General features: G+C 41.0%; 2 protein-coding genes across 8 annotated transcripts in view; one reads left to right on the top strand and one right to left on the bottom strand.

The window, feature by feature from the left end:
- LOC109486557 (ly6/PLAUR domain-containing protein 6B-like) overlaps positions 1 to 11,516 on the top strand; it is a 35,138-nt gene extending 23,622 nt beyond the window's left edge. For 2 of the 5 annotated variants that reach the window (XM_019790402.1, XM_019790403.1), the window contains 4 exons: positions 6,950 to 7,094; positions 7,737 to 7,838; positions 9,543 to 9,679; positions 10,389 to 11,516. In XM_019790402.1, coding sequence (XP_019645961.1) covers positions 6,983 to 7,094; positions 7,737 to 7,838; positions 9,543 to 9,679; positions 10,389 to 10,553 — 516 coding nt within the window. In that variant the 5' untranslated portion in view covers positions 6,950 to 6,982 and the 3' untranslated portion in view covers positions 10,554 to 11,516. Of the gene's footprint in view, positions 1 to 1,711; positions 1,817 to 3,790; positions 3,880 to 6,887; positions 6,901 to 6,949; positions 7,095 to 7,736; positions 7,839 to 9,542; positions 9,680 to 10,388 lie in introns of those variants that run through there. The other 3 variants (XM_019790404.1, XM_019790406.1, XM_019790405.1) reach the window with 3 other exon arrangements.
- Positions 11,517 to 11,553: 37 nt separating this feature from the next.
- LOC109486554 (ly6/PLAUR domain-containing protein 6-like) overlaps positions 11,554 to 23,575 on the bottom strand; it is a 29,872-nt gene continuing 17,850 nt past the window's right edge. The window contains exons 1-5 of one of the 3 annotated variants that reach the window (XM_019790395.1): positions 21,972 to 22,097; positions 16,202 to 16,889; positions 14,900 to 15,001; positions 14,342 to 14,475; positions 11,554 to 12,221 (exon numbers count right to left, since the gene is read on the bottom strand). In XM_019790395.1, coding sequence (XP_019645954.1) covers positions 12,042 to 12,221; positions 14,342 to 14,475; positions 14,900 to 15,001; positions 16,202 to 16,367 — 582 coding nt within the window. In that variant the 5' untranslated portion in view covers positions 16,368 to 16,889; positions 21,972 to 22,097 and the 3' untranslated portion in view covers positions 11,554 to 12,041. Of the gene's footprint in view, positions 12,222 to 14,341; positions 14,476 to 14,899; positions 15,002 to 16,201; positions 16,890 to 21,966; positions 22,098 to 23,575 lie in introns of those variants that run through there. The other 2 variants (XM_019790394.1, XM_019790396.1) reach the window with 2 other exon arrangements.

The following is a 23,575-nucleotide window of genomic DNA, read 5'->3' on the forward strand; positions in this document are numbered from 1 at the left end:
AAAACCGGTTTTTATTTAACCTGGTGTGAACGCAAATTAACCGGTTTCTTAGGGGCTTAAATCCGATTTTCAAAAACCACCTCGGGAGGTGGTTTTTGAGGGGTTTTTGAGGGGTTTTTCCACCGAAAAACCTGGTCTGAACGCTAAGGGTTTATTGAACCGGTTTTTGCGTCATAATTCTGGGGTCACGGGGTCAGCATCCTGGCCGTGTGCGACCTCCAAGCTTTTTTGATCGCGCTGTTTAGACCGTTTCCACTGTTTTTCCACGGTTTCTCTTCATTTTTACGATGGAATCAGCCAACGCAACCTGGTCGGTGGACGAGACGCTCCCGATACGTATTTTTGGAGAGCAGGAGTTGATCGCCGAATTCGAAAAAGCTGGGGGGAGGGCTCTATTGAGGTCTCTACCGAAACAAAAATGTTGGAGGAGCCTGGTAATGGCCGATTAACCGGATATTCACTGGACAGGGTTTTTGAAAAACCGGTTTTGTAAGTCTGGTGTGAACGCGACGGGTTTTTGCCGGGTTAATTATTTAGCGGTTTCAACCGGTTTATATAAGTCTGGTATGAACAGGGTCAAAAAGGACCCCACCATCTGTGCGGATGAATAAATCAATAATTTCTTGACATTTTCCAACAGCTGAGAGGAGGTTGGCATTAGATTTTGCTCCCCACAGAGCCTCATCAGTCATTGCTGATACCAAAGTGCACCTTGACCACATGATTTTTTCTTACCTTGGAAACTCTTGACCTCTATAGTTGAACTCACATCCATCAAGTTTCAAGAACACTTGTTTATATCCCCCTACTGCGATAACTGTTCAACCAGATTGTCCCATACGCACTTGACCTATATTGATAGTCTGAACGTACCGCACAAAAACACATTAAGTGAAGTTTATAGGTGTTTGAGTGGCGGTTGCCCCTTAGAAGTGGCATTTGCTTGTGACATTTCTCATGAAGAATGACATTCTACACACAGGGTGCTGTGTCCATGGAGTTAAACTTCAACAAAAACGGATTGCTGCCTTGACATCAATGTGTTTATATGACATTTCAGTTTGGTGTTTTTGTTCCTGAAACACTGAAACATGCTGAAACAAATGGAATACTCTCCAAAGGACAACCTTACAAGTAACAAAACATTGTGCATAATGAGGTTTAAAAAGTTAATTACATGATTAAAACCTCCTTTAGTATCTTTAGTCCCTTTACTAGCGTTTTTTGTGAACATGCAGTATGAAATTTGAATGTCTTTACAATTGAGACAATTGGTGTAAACCAACGTGAACATATACATTTTGTGCTAGTAAGTACTGGATGTACAGTTTTAGTTGTCCTTACTAGGCAACTAGAACTTAGATATTTTTCCACACAATAAGAATTTCCTAGGTTGCACTGCTCACAGGATCCACCAGGGGGCACTAATAGAATAATGTTCAGCCATTGACTTGTTGCTTGACCTTCTGAATGTCTCCTAGGACCAATGGGCATTACCTGCAGAATTTGACTGTTGGTTTAAGTTACTGCCACCCAAATTCTTCCATCAGACCCGGATTAGATGTCCTAGTTACTGAACTTGGCTCCCTTCCACCGGGGGGTGGGAATGTTGCCAACAACAAGGTTTCAAAGTACAAGTTTGGCCAGACCCTCTGGGTATGAGTGCACAGGTTCACACAATGACTCAGACTACCGGTAAGGGGTAACATAGCTCAGTTGGAGGAAAACACGGTCTAGGGTGTGGGTGTTTCCTGCATCGTCAGTGGATTTTGACTTGTCAAGTTGCAGGTTGCAGGTCTATCAATTCATAAACCTGGTAAGTTTGCAGCTGTTATTGTTTTTTATTTGTGTCAAACTGTTACAAAATCAGCAAGTCAGATCTAGTACAGGAAAATCATTCTTACTTCAAAAGTGTGAAATCAACATATCTTTTTGATCTGTGAACAAGAGATTTTGTAAATGAAACAGTGTCAGAACCATTGTGTTCTGCTTTCAGGTCTTTGTGTAATCCCAGTTGAAATTTCCAAGATGCCTTTTCTAAGTCCAGGGCTCTGTCAGTTTGTTTAAGGTTACGTTTTTGGGGCCACAATGGCACAGACTGTTGTTACAATGGCGAGCAGGCTTGGCTAATGTTGTTGTAGCCCAAGCCCCGAGTTTGGCCAGATTTTACGGGCTACTGGATTTCAAGAGCACTTGCCGCAGTGTGGACTTTCAGTAGAAACTGATACACAGGGTTTACCAACCTTGACTGGTTTAATGGATGTATTATGTCTCTGATTTCTCCAGTATTGTCACAGAGTCATTTTCATTGATTAAAACTAAGCTGTTCTAAAGCCATTTTTGTCATTGACTGTGATTATCAGCCAAGTGTATCTTGAATATATAAGTTGATACTAGTCTAGAGTTAGAGGAGGGCCTGCAAGCCCTTTTTCTTAAGGCGTAATCAGGCCTTTTTAGACTTCGTAATTCGTAGGCAGCCTCGCCAAAAATCAACGTAATTCGTAATAGGACATTAGCCGCAAATCATAAAGTCGTAATCAACTCTGAGGCGTTAACGTAATTCGTTACGTAAATCACTACCCCCCCATGCAGGCCCTCTTAGAGTAGTAGAGCCTTCAGGCTTGGAATTAGAGCCATTAACTCAAGACTTCAAGGTAGGAAACATAAAGCTTATACTTCTTGTGATATTGTTATCATCAGTAAGTTTATGTCATACCATAACAACAAGTTTTTAGCTGGTTATAGAGGTGTACCAGTACTTGTATTCTAGACATGATTGCTACATACGGTATGACAAATACACTGGGTATTTCCTACGTCACGCCTAAATCACCTGACAGGTAGACATGATGATAGACATCTACTGTGGCTGTAGTTCTGCTTCCTTGGAAAGTAGAATGGCGGCAGGAATGTCATCCTGTATGTTGTTTCATGGGTTACGCTCTTCACAGAGCTAAGGTCAATGACGGGGTGTGTACCCCATGTTTGGTAATGGCTCTGGTGACACATCGACACAAAGCAATATCACAGAACAGTTTGCATTGTAATGTGAACGCTTTCGGAATGTATTTTAGAGTTCATAGCCCTTGGCTTTTAAAGGTCACTAGGGCTAATAGACCATAGGTGTAGCCACGGTATTGTTAGAAAAGTCCTTGTAACGTTGGAAGGTGGCTTTATTACTTGAATAGCTTGACGATGAAATGACATTAGATCTAGAAATGATCAGAAGTGCGGCCATCTTTGATCGCACGGTACGGCACCATTTAGACGAGGCTTGATTTCAGCTGCTTTCTGGTTCACGGAGTCTCAACAGCCCGGCCAATCCGGTAGCCACGGCTTTCGCTCTCGTCGTCGTGTGGGTAATCATCGCGGGCGGAAGTCGGACACGTAGCGAAAATGTCGCCTATTGTTCCCCGTTTGAAGGGATCAAAGGCCAGGGGACCGTCCCCTGGGTGGCCGTAGGGGTCGTACCATTGTGTAACACAGGTGGGGACGCTGTACACAGGTGCAGGGAGAACAATTCCCCCGGAGTCACCAGTGAATGGTGCCGCCGACTCAGTTACACCGGAGCGGGTCGCTTCCGTTATCCGCCATGTTTTGATACCCACTGCCAGGTGAGGCGGGGAGGGCGAGTGGCCGTTGACACGGCTAGGGTTACCGCCCTCTTCATTATACAGCACCACCAGGTATTTTCTCCGGCTTTGTTTGCTTACTTTGTCCTCTGTTTACCATCCTCTCTCTTGGGTGTGCGAGCCCCGGGCTTTGTCTGAGTTTATTTTAGTACTGGTCAGGCATTCAGCGCAGTTCTAACGGGCATTTCCTCAAAAGCAGTCGACTTAAAGGCTGTCCTGTGACTCTATAGGAAGCTGTCCCTATTAGGTGAGTGTAAGTTTTTGCGGTTTCATAATTGAGTGGGATATTCACAGGGGTAGTATCCTGTGGTTAAAGTCATACTGTATGCGGATCAGATAAGGCTCGGTTACGATGGCCAAAGGTGTGCCGCGTGTGTTCACAGTTTCGCCGGTACACGTCGGGGACAGCCGTTAGCCCCTTCCAAAATCCGCACGAACCCCCACTCGACGGTTGCTGAGCAAATTTGCTCTCCTGCGGGAATCACTGTCTCGTGTTTATAGCTGATCATCTGAAGAGGTTATCACCAACTTGTTAAAAGTTATTTGTCAAGGTAGACGGTTGATATGACAGGATATGGCAGTCCTGTCAGTGTGTTTTGGCACAGGACATTTTTTGCTTATCTTTGATGCTGTGTGAGACAACAAAGTACTTGCTCCTCATGACCTCCATACTACATAGTAATAATCTCTAAGTAGATGTTTATAGAAAATCATAGCCCTAATTTCTGAGAGGGTGGCTTTTCTGACAGTTGTCAGTTACATACAGTGCAAAGTTATGCCGTAACTCTAAGCTTGTATAAACTTGTATAAAGCTATATGCCTACTCTGCACGTTGAAGTCTGTGTTTCCATTAAGTATGCCAGATTGAAAAATTTGCCCAACAGCAACTTGACCAAGGTCGCCAGTAGTATTCAAGAATTATAGTCCCGAACCGGTCCGGACTAGTCCAAAACTAGTAATAACTGGTGTCAAATTGGCAGAAACAATTTACTCACACTGTGGAAAAGAAGTACACCATTGTCTTTTCAAAGTTTCGCATGCAAATTTTACAACTGATTGGTAACTGGATTGCACATAGACAGAGTGACATATAAGTTGATGGGCTAATTGCGATGACACAGTTGGGCAAATACAAATGTTGTTCTTTGTTAAGTTTATGAGGGAAGTAAAACCACACTACAAATTTTATAGCCTCATAGACATTCCATTGGGTTTATTTGAATTGCCAATCACCAGTTGAAAAGTGGGAATGAAAGGCATAAAACTTAAGTCCATAAGCCTATAATCGTTGGAATATATTGCCAAAGATTTAGATATTGGAAGCTTGTGTTATTGCAGGATGCAGCAAATTATTGGGTGATCATACCATGTAATTTGATTGGTTACACAGGTGTTTCTGACTACATGATTGTATCCTTCAAATGGCCCCCCGAAGACCCCCCTTTTTGTGTCTCAAGGGCAGAGGAACAACAGCAGAACTTTGCCGTAATGCCCCTCCTTTATTCCTCCTGTACAGATCACTGGTAGGAAAAATAATAAAACAGAGCAGGGTTCAGAAGCCACCTGACCAGAACCGTTCGGCAGAGTTTTGTTCTTTTGAAGCGTTATTGTGTTGGCCTAACGGTGGGGTCTTTGCAGGGCACAGAGACAAAGGCCTACCTGAGATAATTGTGTCACACCTGACACAGGATTTCCGTTCTTACCTGCCCTTCATACCTGTTTATATGTCTCAAACTGAACCTTTAAGTGATACGTTGGTGTTTATGAAAGTTTTAGGGCATAACATCACTTCCTTCCCGAGCTATTGAACACATTCTGACTCCAGCTCAGTTACCAACCGCATCAATATGTCTATGCCTAATAGGTGTCAACAGTTGTTTGATCCGCCATGTATTGGCCGTCTATAGTTACCGGCCTATGTTACATGCATGGTCTGTCGGTATAGGTGGCCACTGTACGGTTAGGCTTTTGTTTAGCGATCCCTTTACTCTAGAGTACCCCATGGCCGTAGGACTACGCATAGAGCAAACCGGGCCCCATTGAAAGTTAACAAGGTGAAACCGCGCTAATTCCAGCTCGTTTCATTTCCGGACTACGTGGCAGGTGATATGTAACTTGCACTGACTTGATCAAGTCGTTCCGACCAGAATACGACAGTGATAAGAGTAGGGTAAAATTGAATGATAACAGGGATTTAATTGACTGTAATAATGGGGGCATCTCCGAGAGCCTCGAGTGTTGCTATAGTGAAACTACAGGGGGCGGAGAGGGGTGTTCTGTCACGGGCGAAAATCTATAAATTACAACTGCGCCAGAGCGAGGAATAAAAGGTCAAAGTACACAAGGTTGTGTCATTGACAGGTTGGGTGAGTTTGATCAATGATTCACAAAGCTTAACAAGTGGTGGTTGCTGCTGTTGTTTTTCTAGCACAGGACTCAAAACAGGTACCAGTAACAGGTCTAGAGATTCGTAACAATCTTTTACTGCTCTTTAGGGTCTATTGTATAATGGTTAAGTTGCTAAGCACTGTAAGGTGAGGTAGAATCATGGAATGTATATTATTACCTTAATAATGAACGTGACATATTATGTTCTGTGTAGATGCATGGGTAGGATTGAACAGCTGTGTTTAACATGTATTTCTGTTACGGTCGTGTAGTTTTCACGCGAGACTATACCAACGACCTTGCGCTGCGCTCCCGTTTCGTACAGTAAGGTATCCCTGCATGTATCGGAGCCTAGGTAAACAGCACGGTCTGGTGTGCCTTGCTACTTGTTTATGTACCCGTGCTTGTCACCCTTTGTGGGGAAGGGCGGGTTAATGTAAAGCTGATGAAAAGATACTTCGACAAATAACGCACCTGCCCCCCTCTGAAGGTCAACCCACGGTCTAGCCTCTGTAACGCTTGTTTATATTGAAGCTTGTGTCTTTCCACCAGCTTTGCAAGTGGCTAACGTAATTGAAAAATACATCCCTCTCCTATCCCTTCTAGAACTTAAGCCAGCGCTTCCGAGAATATAACTTGTACCATGTTTTGCCAGCCTTTTTGAGTAGAAGCCGGGTTAAGCCATCACTGTAAAGAGAATAGCCTAGGGTGATGTGGAACAAAATACCGTTCGAGGTTGAACAGTCAGTTTTAGGCCGAGAGACATAGAGATTCATTTGTTTGTCCACGTTGCCATAGGCAAGACGATATGTATCTCACTCTCCTGGTGTAAGGACCAATTAGAACTGGGCTTTAGACAGTGGAGGGGTGAACTGTGACTGTGCTGATCTTAATCTTAAACCAGGATTTACATTTTTGTTTCCACGCAGAGTTGAGACTGAGTGAGAGAGTGGAGCAGGAGTATGGAGAGTCAGCTAGAGATGGTGTCACTGCTTCTGCTGTGGCTGGTTTCACTGGTCAGCTGTCAGGGAGCGAAGAACTTCGACTGGCACGCAGCATACGACTTCCCCTCCAGTAAGTTTTGTTCTCGTAGCCGTTCCTGTTGAAGTATCTGGTTCACGACTGAAATGATAATCAAATCAGTAAGTTACGTGTATGCACAGGATACAGTGGAAAGGAAAATGTGAGGGGCCATGGAAGAAGTTTCTCCAAGCAGATTCTGTGAAGCAGGGGGAGTCTAGCCTCCACCAGGCCTTTCTACGGGAATACGGATCGTAGAATTTGGCAAAAAGAGAGTAAAATTGGCCAAGGGAGTCCGGCCGCGGGGAGGTAGTTTCTCCTATATATAGCCAGCATAGTTAGTCTGGTAGAGAATAGGGGGAGTCTTTATTGGCTGCCTGTATCCATTGGCCTCCTGAAATATGGGGTGGCCAGCGGTTAGAGGAGTTCAAAGGATACAGGTGGCCAACATAGACTCCCCCTGCTTCACTAATCTGCTTGGAGATTAGGAAGAAGTGTTGTGAATGGGAGAGAGCACAAATTGTGAATGGGAGAGAGCAGGAGAAGCATTCATTGCTAAGGAGAGAAGATGAGTATAAGTCATACCTTGGACGCAATATCAACAGACCTCCCTTGAATACAATGGTCAGGTATAAATAATCTGATACTCAATTTTTTTACACTCACTTGACTGTGTTTTTTGTCCCTTTATTGCAGGCACACCGTTTCCGGACAGTATGAAGTGCTGGACGTGTGTAGATGGTGCCGATGATAACTACAACTGCAACAGATGGGCCCCTGATGTCTGGTGTCCTGAAGGTCAGCTTCCTGCCTCTTACACTTTGTAGGATTTATGAGACATAGCCGTTGGGTAATGTCTCGACTAATAGGATTTTTTGTACGATCCAAGGACAACCAAGGACAATCTTTAACAAGCAAATTGTGGACACTCCCATCATTTACCTTTTTACTGCCAGGGAAGCAATTAGTTGAGCATCAATTGTGACGGAAATGAGTTCAGGTGACCTACATGTAAGTCTGTTGGAGTGGTAGTAGACATAACATTAAACAACAGCAACATATCACAATTTACAGCGAGTTAGTTCCATTTATTATCCACAAATGTAAACCAGTATGGAAAAGGATTTGAGATATTTTCAGGTCCGTAACTCCTTTGGAATTTAGAAAGAGAAAGCTGGTAGACAAAGAAGTACACGTAGTTGCAGGCAATTCATAGCAAGAATTTTGTTTTTGTATTCTTCAACAAACAAGTGCATTAGAGAGCACATCGGCAGAACGTACTGCTCCTGCACGAAATCCGTAATACTAGTATATTGTGCATAGCACTTTGGCAGAACGTCCCATATAACTTGGTATTTGCGCATATTATATCAACACTCCGTCTGTAGTTTCCAAATGTTATGTCGGAAAAACTATTGTCTGCAACAGGCAAAATTCTAATACAATGTTGACCAAAAATCCAATGAAAACCGTGAAAAATCAGGTTCTGTGCAGGTGCAGTATGTTTTGCCGACATGCTGCATTAGAGTCACTAGGAATGGAAAATGTTGTAGTTCAGCCTGTTGTATACAGCGTATTGAAGGGTGAGGTGATTAAATCTTCAACAAGCTGTTAGGATAACCATTTATCCAAGTAAACCAGTGTGCTTGGAGTTATTTCTCAAACCTGTCAACAAAACTGTGCAGGCATGAGTTAGACACGCGACAGACAAGACAGAAGTGTGGTTTGACAAAGTTTATGTGTAACAAGATAAATTTGTATCAAAGATTGTGTTATCCAAAGTGTGGGAACATTGTAGTCACACCCAGGGGATGTCACACAAATGTGTGTGTTAGAAGTGTGCTCTGTGCCAATGGTTTATATCTGTTTTCTTTCAAGTTCATGTTGAAGTCAAACTTGAACTAAACTGTAAAACCACAAGTCTAGTCAGGTGGAAACAAAAGAGACGAAATGAGATGATTCTTTCAGACGAAGGATTTCTTGGTGTGCACTGCAAGGTATTTGCCGGATGCCTGGTTATGCCTGTTAGGTTTACTACTGTAAATCCTGCAATGTTTTATTTTCAAAAGACTTACTGCAAAACCCTAACAGTGTGTTTTTTTTAATTTTACTGTACAGAAGAATTGTTTAACTTCACACTTCAAACACCACGAAAACCTGACCCTTTCCCTCCCAACATAAAAGAAAACCACAGCAGAAATAATGCATAGACCTGTCCAAAATGGCCTCAAGGCTACAGCATATTTTGAATCATATTTAGCATATGTAAGGTTGAAGGCATTTCTTTGTTTTGAGTGATGTTTTTTCATGTTTTGCTGTTCCCTTGTATGGCAGTGAAACTCAACAATAACAATATACTTTCCTTTGTCTATTATTTCCTTCTTATTTGTATAGTTTTACAACATTTGCCATACTATGGTGCAAAACACTACATTCTTACTAACAGTATGCAAAAACAAAGGGTGATGCGACATTTAAGACAATTTGTTTTTCTGGTTGCAGGAACGAGGTACTGCCACACTGTACACCACATGAACGAGGTAGGACAGAGCATCAAGGTGTGGAAGAAATGTGCTGCCCTGGATGAGTGTAGCAGGGAAAATGTGGGGTGTTCCAACACTGACATTCCTGGAGTCAAGGTGAGATCTCAGTCAAAAGCACCTGTAGTTCTAGAAGGGCCTGCAAGTGGGGTCCCGACAACGCTCTACGCTGAATTCAGAAACCTCTCGATTACGCTTTACGATAAATTCCAAGTGGCTACAACGCATTACGTAGAATTAAAACGGCGAATGCGCTCTACGCAAAATGCGAAGAGTGGTCCGTCTACGCTCTACGTAGAATTAAAATGACCGATTACGCTATACGGAAAAGGGCTTGTGGGCCCCCTTCTAGTGTTGTAAGACACATCGGCAGAACATACTGCACCTGCGCGAAACCCGTAATGTATTGTGCCTAGCACTTCGGCAGAACGTCTCATATAAGGCCGTACATAGCATCCCGTCTGTAGTTTCCAAATGTTGTGTCGAAAAAGATATCAACAGGCAAAATTCTGATGGAACGTTGACCAAGCATCCAACAAAAGAACATGAAAAATTGGGGTTTCACGCAGGTGCAGTACTTTCTGCAGACATGCGCAGTTGTAATATGTATAGCTTTGGAAGGCACACTAGTACGTAGAGGTATTGCAATTTGCAAGTGAAGTATAAGTAGTGCACTAAGGACCCTTTCACATTGGTCACTCAAGTTTGATGTCGTTGCATTTTCAAGCAGACTTTGACAGAACCTACCGCCAGAAAAGAGGAAGTCATCAATAGATTGTTAATGAAGGTGTTCCTCCATCTTTTTCAGAAATGCGTCTCTTGCTGCGAAGGCCACATCTGCAACTACGATGTCCCCACGAATGAGACCAACGCAGTGTTCGACAGACAAACAGCAAGCAGCGCCTCCTATCTCAGGTCAACGGAACTGCTCCTCGTCACAGTTGCACTCTCCATTGTGTTGAGAATATTGTAGCATAAACAAAAGTAAAGATGTACAAAATAATGTAAATACAGAAAATCTTATTATATTTGTAGTCTGTGTTACCCCTTCTCAGAATGAACTAGTCCTGTTGTATATCTTTTCTGTACAGCTGCTATGAAAATGGGACAACTTATTTTGAAAAGTAGGGGGATGTTTTATATAAAGTGTTACTTCAGAACAATCAAAGAAACGAAAAACAATCAGGTTGTGCCTCCTGAAAGAAGTGTGTTTGGCAATTTTAAGTTCCATGTTTTCTTCTGGTTGTGTTTTATGCTGCTTTAAGCTCTGCTTTAGGGATTGTATATGAGATATGACTGTGTACTTATGTTTGCATTGCAAAGAGTAGCACATAACTTGGAATTTCCATTGCATCTGCCTACAAATCAGTATTTTTCTGTGTGAAGCATTTGTTCTATTCATGGAAAATATGATGTATATAGATTTAAAGTATCTGTAACAAACAATCATGTGAACAAAAATGGTGCTAGGCCATAGATGAATAAACGATCAGATTTGTTCACTTAGAGTTCTGGTAGGAGTTCTGGACATGCTTTTCGTACCTAAGACTGTTTGCCAATGGAGCTGCCTAACATTATCTGCCTCTGATACAAAGCCATGGCTCTATTTATTTGTTTCTACTAGCTACTTATATCTACCTGTAAGTGCCTAGTTTTTAATATCTAAAACTTATCACTGTATCTCACACACATTGTGTTCCATATTGTACTCTGGTTTAATTCAAATACATTTGTAATCACTTTAACATGATATTTTTAATATTCTCGTTTGATCAACTTTACTGCACAATCAAAATTAGATTCAATCTTCACCTTGCACAATGTTTGTTCAAATTTTGTTCGGTTTCACTATTCCACTGTTATCACCTATGCTTCTTTACTTGTGTACGAAAATTATGTTGTTTCATTGAATGAATGAATAAATTTTGAAGTTACACACTCATGGAAATATGACATTTTTTGTTACAGTTGCCTTAAAGATATCATTTCAATGTAACATTAAACATATTTCCTTTGGTTGAAGACCCACTCACAACTTAAAACAATGCACAGGACAAAAGATAGTGAATTTTCATTGTAAACAGACATGTTAGACTGTAAAAATAATTCATTACTTAGCCAGTGACAATACAATAATGTTCAACAACAAACTGTTCACAAGTTTCCAACAATTCACACAGGCACTCTAGCAGGTAGGAGGGGTTTATAAACTTTTAAAAATGTTCTTTTTTATGTTTTTTTTCTGATGACTGACCAGTATCATTCCAACAGTCTGGCTGAGTCTACATCATGAATATCATTTAATTACAAATGTATATACACTGTATGGAAATACTGCACATAACACTTTCCACAAATGAACCATCCTCAAAAGCACAATATGTTACATATTTATCTTTGTATATAATCAATATATATTATTTACAGAAAAAAATACATATACCAGTTACCAAGGTGTTGACTAGGAATAGAGTCGGTAGCTGTTGTAATATAAAACAAGCAGGCACCCTAAAATAGTCCACAAGAATGGGTTTGTTTTTTTTGCTGAGTTCAAGGGCGTGAGGGTGGCAAACACCGCATCAGTCGCATTTCTTGGCACCTCTGGGTTACAAACATTCCCTTCACAACAGGATATGCACTCCTGAGAGGAAAGAAACATAATTGGTGTCAGCATACCGTACATTTTATTAAAATGTGCATGATAGTACGTTGTTTTTTCTTTACAGCCAACATTGTTCATGAACATTCCAGATTTAAAACAAGGTACTAAGGGTATGAACCAAGAAAAGTGTTTCCTGACATAAAAAGCTCTCTGCCACCAAAATATCAAGCTGAATTAGCATGTCTAGAACAAAAGATCCAAAAAAAACTGCAGTACCAAGGTCAGCCACCAGGACACCTAAATTTGACCGTCTTGTCAAGACTTACACATACCAAATATGATAACAATCTATCAGTTATGCTGACCAGAAGTTATGCTGCGGAAACACACAGACACACAGACAGACCAAAAACAATACCTCCATTTTTTATGGAGGTAACAATGCTACCCTGGAAAACCAGAATACTGTGGGGCTCAGCCGGTTTCTATCTACCGATGGCTGGTTGGATTTGATAAGGCTAAGCACCGAGCTTAGTAGAAAAGGTCCAAGCTCCGTGGTTTCCAGGGTACATCAATGCTTGTCTGCAAAATACAGTCTACACCATAATTCTTACACATTCTACTAGTATTCCTGCCTCCAGCAATTTCATTACGAAAACTAAAACTCAGTAACAGTAGAGGCCCCTCTGGACATGATAACAGAAACTATGTTGATCATTTCCACTGATAAATGACTAGTTGAGCCAGGAAACCTTCGGTGATAATTGCAGTAAATCCTTCATCTTAGTCTGTAATATATGTGTCCACCTGTTCAAGTAAATTTGGCCAAGTTGCCTTCCATCCAGCTCTTTTCAATTCCAAGTACATCGAGGGATTGATTTAGCACTCGGAGTTGTCTTTTATGTTTTCTTGATATTTTCTTTGGTCAGTGTTATCTTTCTGGGCATGTGAAAACGTTTAGTTGGTGAGCTGTTTACAACTTGGACACAGGCAGCAAAAGTGTGTGAGGGAGTGTACATGAAAATGGACCTTCAATACATTCCTGCTTGAATCTGATACAGGAAGTCAGTTTTGATTAAACTTTGGGGATATATTACTTCTGATGGTGTCCAGATATCAGTTCATAGGGCAAAAACGTGTTGTCGCACAAAAATCCGCATGCCCTTTTCTGTAGAGCGTAATCAGCATTTTAATTCTACGTAGAGCGTAGATGGACCGCTCTAATTGAATGTAGAGTGTAATTGGTGCATTTTGTGTATATTGTAATTCACCATTTTGATTCTATGTTGTAGCTACCCGGAATTTATCGTTACGCATAATGGGGAGTCTTCCTGAATTTAGCGTAATATGTTGCCGGCTTTCAAAATTTAGCGTAGAGCGTTGTCGGGACTCCCTCATGCAGGCCCTCATATTCTGTTCAACTTGCAGACTTGAATGTATACAAGGGAATACAAATGTATTGTGTTACAAGTCACTACTTGTTACAAGTTACAAGTAACCTGGATATTATCTTGGTTAAGTTTATGTTCACTTGCACAGTTGGAAGGAAATTAAAAATGTACTGTTGACTCAAGGTTCGACAATTCATCTCTGCCAACTATTTGAGAAGGCAAATTTACACAGTGCGATCATGAAAGATCAGTCTGCAATCTAACAAATGAATCAAGACCACAGGAAACAACATATTAAAAACAGCATGCAATTTTGCAAGCTATAAATATATCCAGGCTCGAAATTATTGATAACAAGCAGCAGGCAACAGAAAAATGCATTTCAAGCTCATACTCGTAGCCAGGGGGGGATTCTCAAGAAGCCCCCACAAGGCTCAAAGGTCCACTTTTTACCTAAAGGTCCAAGATTTTTCTTAAAAGTTGGACTGATTTGTTTCACCAGCAGGGCTGGAATCCTAGAAAAAAAGGATCACTTTGTCATTGAATAAAAATTTATCTCTGATTTTTCCTTTGAAACCCTATGAAAAACGCAGGAAATGCCATTTCAGAAGGTTCAATTTTCAAAATTTTCTGATGGAAAATGCCCCTGGATCCCCCTAGGAACCTCGCGCCTTCAGCACTCACTGGTCCCTCAGACAGTGGGACCAAATCAAAATCCTGGCTTCAGGCATGTGTCTTATATGTGTCTTATAATGGAGCTGTACTCACTCTTGTATTGGTCCCTTCAAAATCTCTACATCCCACAGACTTCACAGTGCACTGTCCTTCCGTGGCACACTTTTTAACCACCAGACTACTCTCGTTTCCACTCATCCTGTGGAATGTGTAGCAATATTTTGTGCCTGAAAAATAATTCACTGGATTAGAAATGTATATATGATACTAAATCTAGGCAAGATAAAAGTCATACACTTAATGAAAACTGAAGTAGAATTAGAGAAGGCACTAGGTTTAAATACTTGGCAAGCATTTAAGTACAGGATTTGCTGTGCAAATGTCATACACATTGTTAAATTGGCTACAAATAATTATAAAAGTATAATTATTTGTAGCCAATTTAAAAGTGCAGAAATGGCATATCTAACTTACGCATACAGTAAAGCAGAAACTATGTTAGCCTTATTAAAATGCCTGCATATGCACAGTCACACAGTAAAAGAAAGACCTCCATAGTACTATATACCATGTATTCATTACGGTTTAATCAATCTGTGCATTGGTATGGTATGATATTTGATAGGAAAAGAATGGAGGAGACAATCTCACCTTGAGGACACCAGATGTCAGGTGCCCACCTGTTACAGTGATAGTTATTTTCTGCACCGTCCTCACATGTCCAGCACTTCATACTGTTAACATATGGGGTGGCTGGAAAAAGGACATTGAATTTCAGAAAGTAAGAAAAAGACATTGTACAAAGTCAAAAAGTATCTACAATATATGAGTAACATTAGATCTTTCCAGTAGTTATCATGTTGCTTTTGTCTAAGAAACCTGTGAACTGCAATGAAAACTCAAGTATACCAACACAGATGAACTTTCATACTAAGAAAATTGAAGTTATTTTCTTGCATCTTGAATCTGTTTCTTGGCAGACCAGAATCCAGAATTTGCTTGAATTTCAACTAGAATCGAAAATGCGCTTGGCAAGCATTTGAATCCTGAATTTTATTTTCTAGAAAGACTGTATACTACTACTACTACACATGTACCTGTACACAATTCTGAGCATGGGATCATTTACCTTGCAGTAAACAGTGCTACAACACTACAAGGATAAGTTAATTGGGACAGAGCAACTGATCTAAACACCCAAACTAATCCTCTGTAAATGGATACAAAATCACTCCACCTTTAAAGTACTCCAGCAATTTACCGACAAGCCCTGCATCAAAGTCTTCCTCAAGATAAACAGAGTTAAGAAATATTAGAAAGATTTTCAGGAGTGACCTGTCTGTTGATAATTACTGCCCAAAATCCTGCTGTCCTTAAATGTACAAAGTTTATCTCTCTCCCTGATGCCTATCACACCTCTTCCTTCCACAGGGAGATAAGATAAACCACTATGTGGCAGACTGACCTAGAAATCAACCCCACTATGACTGGAAACATTTAAGGTCTAATTAAGTTTGTAATCCACAGAGGCAGAAGCTGCTGTACATCCTTAAAATTAGTTCTGGTCAACTAGTAACCATCAACTAACAATATATCATCTTGACAAGTATCATAAAGAATATAGATACTGGTATTCAATACTAGTGCCTAAACAGGTGGAAGGGAATATGATTGTAGTTCGAGCATTGACCTGCTTGTAATATTTGCCTTTTGTCTAGCTTTGGTGAAGTCGTTAAAATTTTTTGGGGAAACTATCCCACTTGTACACTCTTACAAAGTCTCTGGTAATCGCTTCTATCAGATGTACATTTTGTATTCTTTACATTTTGTAAATATTGTTCTTTTGAGTATGACTGTACTTTTGTAGATTATTGAATTTCTTACATAATGATTGTAGGAGCAACAGACAGCCATGAATCATTACTTTAGCCAAAGAAACTCAGATATACTCACTGACTGGATATGTTGGTACAATCCACTCCATTCCCTTCACCAAGTCTGTCAACAGCAGGAAAACCAGCAGAAATAGTTTCCCAGTTCTTAAAACCCTCGACTCTACACAGAATACAGTCCAGATGTCTTGTCCGCGAGATAGCATCCAGTTTGGCAGCATTGTCATAAGCCTTGCTCTTTCCTCCTGGTGTTTTGTACCGTCAACCTTTTAGCACGTGGTAACATAGAGACAGAGGAGTCCTACATGTAGCTAACTGGTCCAACTTAGCCACTGGCCATCACAAATTATCAGCTGTGGTGACGTCTTGGCTGTTTCGAGTTCCCGCAGTATCTCGGAGGAACGCCACTTCTCGGCTCCAGGCTGATCAAAGCTCCTTGGGCTAATCAAATACTTGGAGATCTAATAAGCAGTCACAGCTCTGTAGACGAGATTTCATAATCAAGATCTTGACAAGAGAGCCTCGGGGTAAAGGAGGACATATTACTTCAGCAACTGGTGCAGATTCTTAGTAGGGAGTACAACCATGGCAATGGATGATTGGTAGAGTAGGCAGAGGGCAGTCTCTTTGAGTCTGACATTTACTGTGCAGTGAGTTCTTGATGTGATGTCTCGTGTACATCAGTCTACTAACCAGTTATGTGACATGCTGGCATGGGAGCGGAAGTTCCAATGACAGGCTAATTAAATCTGTAGGAAAGAAAAAAGAAATACATTTGTCAGGTGTTCATTTGTCTAGGTTCATTATCTATCAATGGGTGAAAGTTACTGGTACACTGTATAATGGCTATGAAAAACAAGCAATGATGGCATGAGGCATTAATTGAAATTCAAACTCCTTCCTTTGATGAGGTGGCAAATTTTCGGAAACTTTTTGCAGACAGTTGCTTTCAAGGTAGTATCAAGCATCCTTTCTCGAGGTATATCTTGACTTGCTCTCGAAGAAGAAACAGTAGCAGTCAAAACAAAGGACACACCGCTGAAAGACCCAGATACCTGGAGATAACTCTACTTCCTTATAGGTTAAGATGAGGCCCCTTAGGAGCACATCATTGGGAAAATCCTGACCTTATGGAAGGAATGATCGGAATACCCCAGGATCTTTGCCGACTAGTTTGTGCCGAAAGTTAAATGATAGCGTACCTTCAATCAGATGACGTATAGGAAAATGGTACAAATGAGGAGCCCTTTTCTCCCTCAAGCCTTTTAGGCCACACCAATTTAATTTGTTGGTTCTTGGATTTGCCTCTTCATTTTTTTCTGATTTACAAAAAAAAAAGATTCTGCTTCAGAATCAAGTCAAAAATGCTTACAATTTGCCCCCAACAGTTGAGGAAAGTTTTTTTTCCTAGTCACAGTTTTTTCCATCTATCAATGCAGTGGTTTGATTACATGTAGAAGTTAAAAATTTGTTGTTTAAATATCAACCCAGCCTTTGTATTGACTTCATGGCTCCTATCGTAGCATTTGGGGATATAATAGGATGCCCAGACCTGTTTTTATTTATTTTTTTTTTCCCTGTCGCTTCATATTTTCTCTGAAAAAGTCTGAGAACCAACAAATTAAATTAGTGTGACCTTAATGTCTAACATATTTGTGACTCATGGTGGGTCTTTGAGGGTGGGTTAATCTTCTTATCTTCACTCTGGTTTTCTTCTTTTATCTCCTTGCCACGTTTCTCATAGTTCTTATCAGCTAATTGTCGAGCTTCTGTAAAGGATTGGGGGAGGACTTGTTTGTGAAGGTTGATTTCCACCTGTTCTGTCCAGTCATTGATACTCTTCCATGATAGGAGCCTTTCAACATTATACTTAACATTCTGGGTATGGGTTAAGCTAATAAGCATTTTTTGCAAAGAAAAATGGGACATATGAAACATGGCATTTCCTTTGGCCCCAAAAATTTAATGTATAACAGTCATGTTCTAAAGCATGAAAAACGTTTATCACTATTACATATATATATAATAACTGATCTTATTTTTTCTCATTTTACATCAATTTGAGAAATTTACGCAAACCTGTTTCTCTCATCCAAGGATGTCATTGAAAAACAAACAAAAAAATAGGAATGAACAGTGAAACATTATTCTATTAGATGACCTAAATGACTTGAGAAAGTTCTGGTATCCACTATTGAGGCTTAGGAACAATTGCAAGAAATCATAAATGATTAAAAAGCATAATTGAATTTGATACAAAAGGCACAATAAGTTGTCATTCAGCAGAACACACCAGCTCCACAGGCACATGATGTGGTGGCAGCTGACTATCTTACACCGAACGACCTGTTGCACCTAACCTTTGCACATCTAACTGTAAGCAATGAGCTCCAATCTAGTCCATAGTTCTAGAACTGGCCAGTCTGAAACAAACATCTCAGGCATCTACCCTACAGGATGTGGTAAAACCCTGTTAGCCAGTCACTCTTACTAGTATTTCTGAACACCCATAACTCAGAACCAGTAACTACCTTTTTATGTACAAGCCTGTCAACAGCAAAATTCATCTGAGACGGGTATTCGGACTTAGCTGCCCTGCCCGGTCCACCTAAACCGCTGCCCGGTCCGGTCCGAGGCCGCTAATGGGGGTTTTGCGTATCCCATGCGCCGGAGCAAGCATTTCGCTTTTTCCGATCTCACAGGACGTCATGGGACGTGACGAAACAAGAAATATCTGCCGTAGAAGAAATATAAATCGGTAACTCATGCCTTAAATTCACGGCGGTTTTTGACACAAAAGAAAAATTATTATAATTTTTGTAAGGCGCGCGGCTTACTAGTACTAGCGGCTTTAATACTCACGGTAAACTGTACCGTCACTCCCGGCGCAAGGACTCGGTTCGCCAGCTGAGGACTTTCCACAACCATGATGATATCATAGTTAATAAAGGAATATATAATAGATCTATCATGTTGAAATGATAATTGTAATACATGGTTCTATTTAATAGCGGTAGTTTTGTTTCTTATTTTGAGGGGAGAAACACGGGGGAAACTGTCAAAAATCGAGGGAACGCAAACTGAGATCGGCTCACTTCCGGGTGCATAACGCCAAAATTTCTCGACGATTATATAAAAATGACCACACACGGTAGCGTGTACATGGTAGTGCGATCATATCGTGCCAAAGTCAGCGTCAAACGTCAGAAAATCCCCGTAAAAATATAGTTGCAAAACACATTTCCCGCGCACTCAGGGCCGGTCGCCCTGGCCGCGGCCGCCCTGTGTGCAGCATGCTCATGCAAGTAGCTACGCTCTGATTGGTTCACCTTAGATGACCTGCGCTGTGATTGGCTAGAACGAAGCCCGTTGCATGCTGGGGCGCCCTTCCCCGCGCGAGCTGGAATCTCGAGAGAGCCACATTTACGCTGGTTTCTACCTTATTTCTACGACTAATTAGCAACATCCTAGTGACGAAATGCGTACTCAAAAGAATTTTCGGAAAAAAAAATATATGTACATGTGGATTTGTGGTGCCTTTGGCGTAATTTTGTTGGTCACATACAACGTAATGTAACACATGTAACACGGAAGTGCATGGAGTCGGAGTGGCGGCACGGCTTTCCGTCCCACTCTAAACAAAACTCCAAGGACATAACAAAACTCCCCAATACTGGTCAATAATTAGCCATAAAAATGTTGGTGGGCACGTGTAAATATGCTGCCTTTTTCGAGTGTTATAGGAATTTTCCGCGATGTTTTTGCACATCCCTAACGTTACCTCACGGCGGACCGGGGCATTTATAACTTCAGATCATCTAGGTTTGCTTATTCGGTGGTAAAATAAGTTAACAGAGAAAACAGCAAAACAAAGTTGACAAACTATAGAAACGTTTGCCTGGGCAACAGTGACAAAAGAAAATGTCTATCTAATTGAATTGCGCCGGTGATCGTAAAACGTTTTAACGTTACAATATAGCAGGGCTTTAGCCAGCTCGAAATTTTTTACCGTCAACCCCAGGTCAACCCAATTCGCGAAAAAAAATACCGTCAACGCGAAAAAAAATTCCGTCAATGATTACTTTTAAAGAATGTCTTTCACGAGCCGGTGATCGACATCACACCCTCCCGCACACTTAATGCTTGAATACGCAAAACCCCCATTAGCGGCCTCGGACCGGACCGGGCAGCGGTTTAGGTGGACCGGGCAGGGCAGCTAAGTCCGAATACCCATGTGAGACATCCTGTTCATTTCTTGGGTTTAATTGGGACTCGTTAGTCAGGAGTGTTTTAATGACTGTAGGGAGTGCTCGCATTTCTCAGATTACAATCATTTCCACCCCATAAACTTCTCTTTTCAACATAGTAAATGCAGAGGAACAGCAAATTTTGCAGACAAGAAAAACAGCATTGAGAAACTTACAGATGCAATGATTACAGTCAAGAGTTGCAAGGTGGAGGGGGGGGGGGTGAGCATTGAGACTAAACATGCAACAGCTAATATACATGCAGAGTTTGTTAGTGACTATTTAACATTTGAAAGTATCTTTATATCTAACGTTACATGTATGTAGTAGCATGCCATACTATGAGAGCAACAATCAATTATGGTACATTGTGTATACAATCAAAACTGCACAAGAAGACCACTTTGGGGACCTTGGTTTCATCTATATGTGGACAGGTACAATATATGTGTAATGTGTGTATATAGGTGGCCCTTATGTAGAGGTGGTCACTAGTACCGGATTGACTGTATTTTCATCTTATAACTTGATCCAAAATCATGAGCATTTTATCTACAAGCTAACTTGACTTGGAAGACCTTCATACAGAGACACAGGGCACAGCTACATGTATCAGCCCACCTGCACTATTAAATGGTACGCTTTGTTAAACAAGGATATCCTCACTTCATACATCCCATATCAGTTTACTAATTCAGCCCAGAATGACCTGGAAGAAACCAGGGCCAACAGTACAGAAACACCCTTAGTGACCCATTTTTTTCAAGGGGTAGAAATCAGTACTTGTTTGATCAATGGATATACCTTGGGAATAAATGACTAGATGACAATTGATGGAGATACGTGTAGACAAATTGTACCCAGAATTAAACGATTTTTAGACAAATTTTACCCAGAAATTAAACATTTTTTCAGCCATATAGCATCAATATCTAACAGTCTTTCTTTACACCCATAGAGGCTCCCTTTCCTTGAAAGACATTGAGTTTGAGCATACAAACTTTCCTTCTACAGGTTCATCAATTTTAGACTCATCAATTTTAGACTCATCAATTTTAAACTCACCAATTTGAGTAAAAACATTGCTTTGTCCTCTTCACAATCTTATCATTTTCATTCTTGAAGATGGTGTAAGAATAGCACAAAATCATGACTTTCCCACTCTGACATTAGTCCATATCCCTTCTATTAAGCATAAGATTTGTTGTTTCACCCAACTCCATGTGTAAACTTCCAAGTCAAATATTGTTACTGTATACTTAAACATTCCACAGGTGACATTCACCACGGGCGTATGCTACCTGTGCTACCAGTGGTCACTACTACCCTTTGTTCCAACCTTATTTCTCACCAATTGCACACCTGGGAATATAATCTCATTGTCTGAAACAATACGTGGCAAGGAAACAGGGACAGAACAACAGCAAAGCCCGAAAGGATTCTCTATTTATAGCATGGTGCAGTTCAGGACTGTCACACCATAAAAAAATAACAGTTCACCTAAACTGATATACAACATTGTACTGAAAAGCTTTGTAAATGGCTACATCATCAAGTACAAATGTAGACTAAGACCTACCTTACAATATTCTCTCTTCATCTGAGACCACTGCAAGACTTGTAGTCATGTCAGGTCATCACCTACGCACCTGATGTGTGACTACAACGGTCAATACTCAGGTATTTACGACCAACCACCACACACGTAACACGTAAATACTCGACAGGAAAGGCCCCACCTCCTCCACCAGCTATAGACCACTTCCCCTCATTGGTTGCCTGGCGACCATGTAGATTTCTCCGGGTGCCGACAGTTTTATTGTCGCCTGGTCAATTGTTTGGAAGTAAACTGTTGACCTGGTAAAGAACATTTATAATGTTGCTAAATGAGCTGTTCGGATGTTTGATCTCCCAATTGGAGAGGTAAAACACAGGTCACATTGAGTCCTAGTACAATGTAGTACATTTGTAGTAGACTTCTACCCAAGACATTTATCCATAATCTCCAGGTGTAACTTGCTATTTTAACCTACTTCACCTTTCAAGCAGATATCGTCCTCAAAAACAAAATACGATACGATATGACTTTATTAGCAAATAGCAGACAACATGAATTGGTGTCTGAAATACCTTGCTAATTAACATTAAAATGTGGAAAATTACATTGCTACACCTATCCATAAAATTAATTAGTTCACGAAACGTATATTACATTCAATAAAATATTAAAATTCAGTGGTACTAATTAAAATCTTAAATAGAAGATATAAGAATAGCGTTACAGTACTACAGGTAAAATTACAAGAATACAAGTCGAGTACACAAGTTTGTAGTGCACAGATTCTGATTCACAATAGCGCATATGCCATTTGGTACAAGTGTTTAAGCAGTCTCTGATAATCGTTACTACAGAGTCTGGTTGTACAGGGATGTTGCTTGATGTAGAAACGATCTTTTGAGACGTTCGGTTATACATGAAGGCAGTGTGAGCTGGTGGTGGTTCCTGAGAGTTCTTCCAGTCCGCTGTTGTCTGTCCTCTGTGACCATATGATGCAGCGGATGGTCACTGGAGCGCATCTGGTTGAGGAGTGCGACTGCTGCGTCTTCACGCCTGGACTGGAGAGTGGGCAGGGGGGTTGCAGCCGGGGAACTTCTGTTCCTGTTTATTATCCTCACGGCTCTTCTCTGCAGAGCTTCAAGTGTTTTTGCCTGTGAGTTGGTGCATCCGACATAGACCACGTTTGCATATTCCAGAACGGGTCTAATGAGGGTTGTGTACACTGCCGTTAGATCGTCTGCAGGCATGCCGCCTTTGGCAAGGAGCCGAAGGTAATGTAGGCGCTGTGACCCCTTCTTGGCCACGTGAGTTATGTGACTGTCCCATTTGAGGTTATCACTGATCTTGAAACCCAGGTAAGTGGCACATGTAACAACCTTAACCTCTTTTCCTCCGAGAATGAGGGGAGGGAGGACTGGAGGAACTCTAGAGAAGCATATCCTAAGTTCATATGACTGGTTTCCAAATATTGTGCTAGCTTTGCAGTGTTCTTGAGTAAAATATTCAAACTACATGTTAGAGAATAGTTAAACCTTTATTTTTGCCACTGACATAAATTCTGTACGTACATGTAGTTTGCCGCATACATATATTCTGTACGTTATTCATACGTATATTTAGCGTGGTTAGA

Source organism: Branchiostoma belcheri, unplaced genomic scaffold (genome assembly GCF_001625305.1).
Source record: "Branchiostoma belcheri isolate BF01 breed outbred unplaced genomic scaffold, Haploidv18h27 scaffold81, whole genome shotgun sequence".
In the NCBI taxonomy this organism is placed as follows: domain Eukaryota; kingdom Metazoa; phylum Chordata; class Leptocardii; order Amphioxiformes; family Branchiostomatidae; genus Branchiostoma; species Branchiostoma belcheri.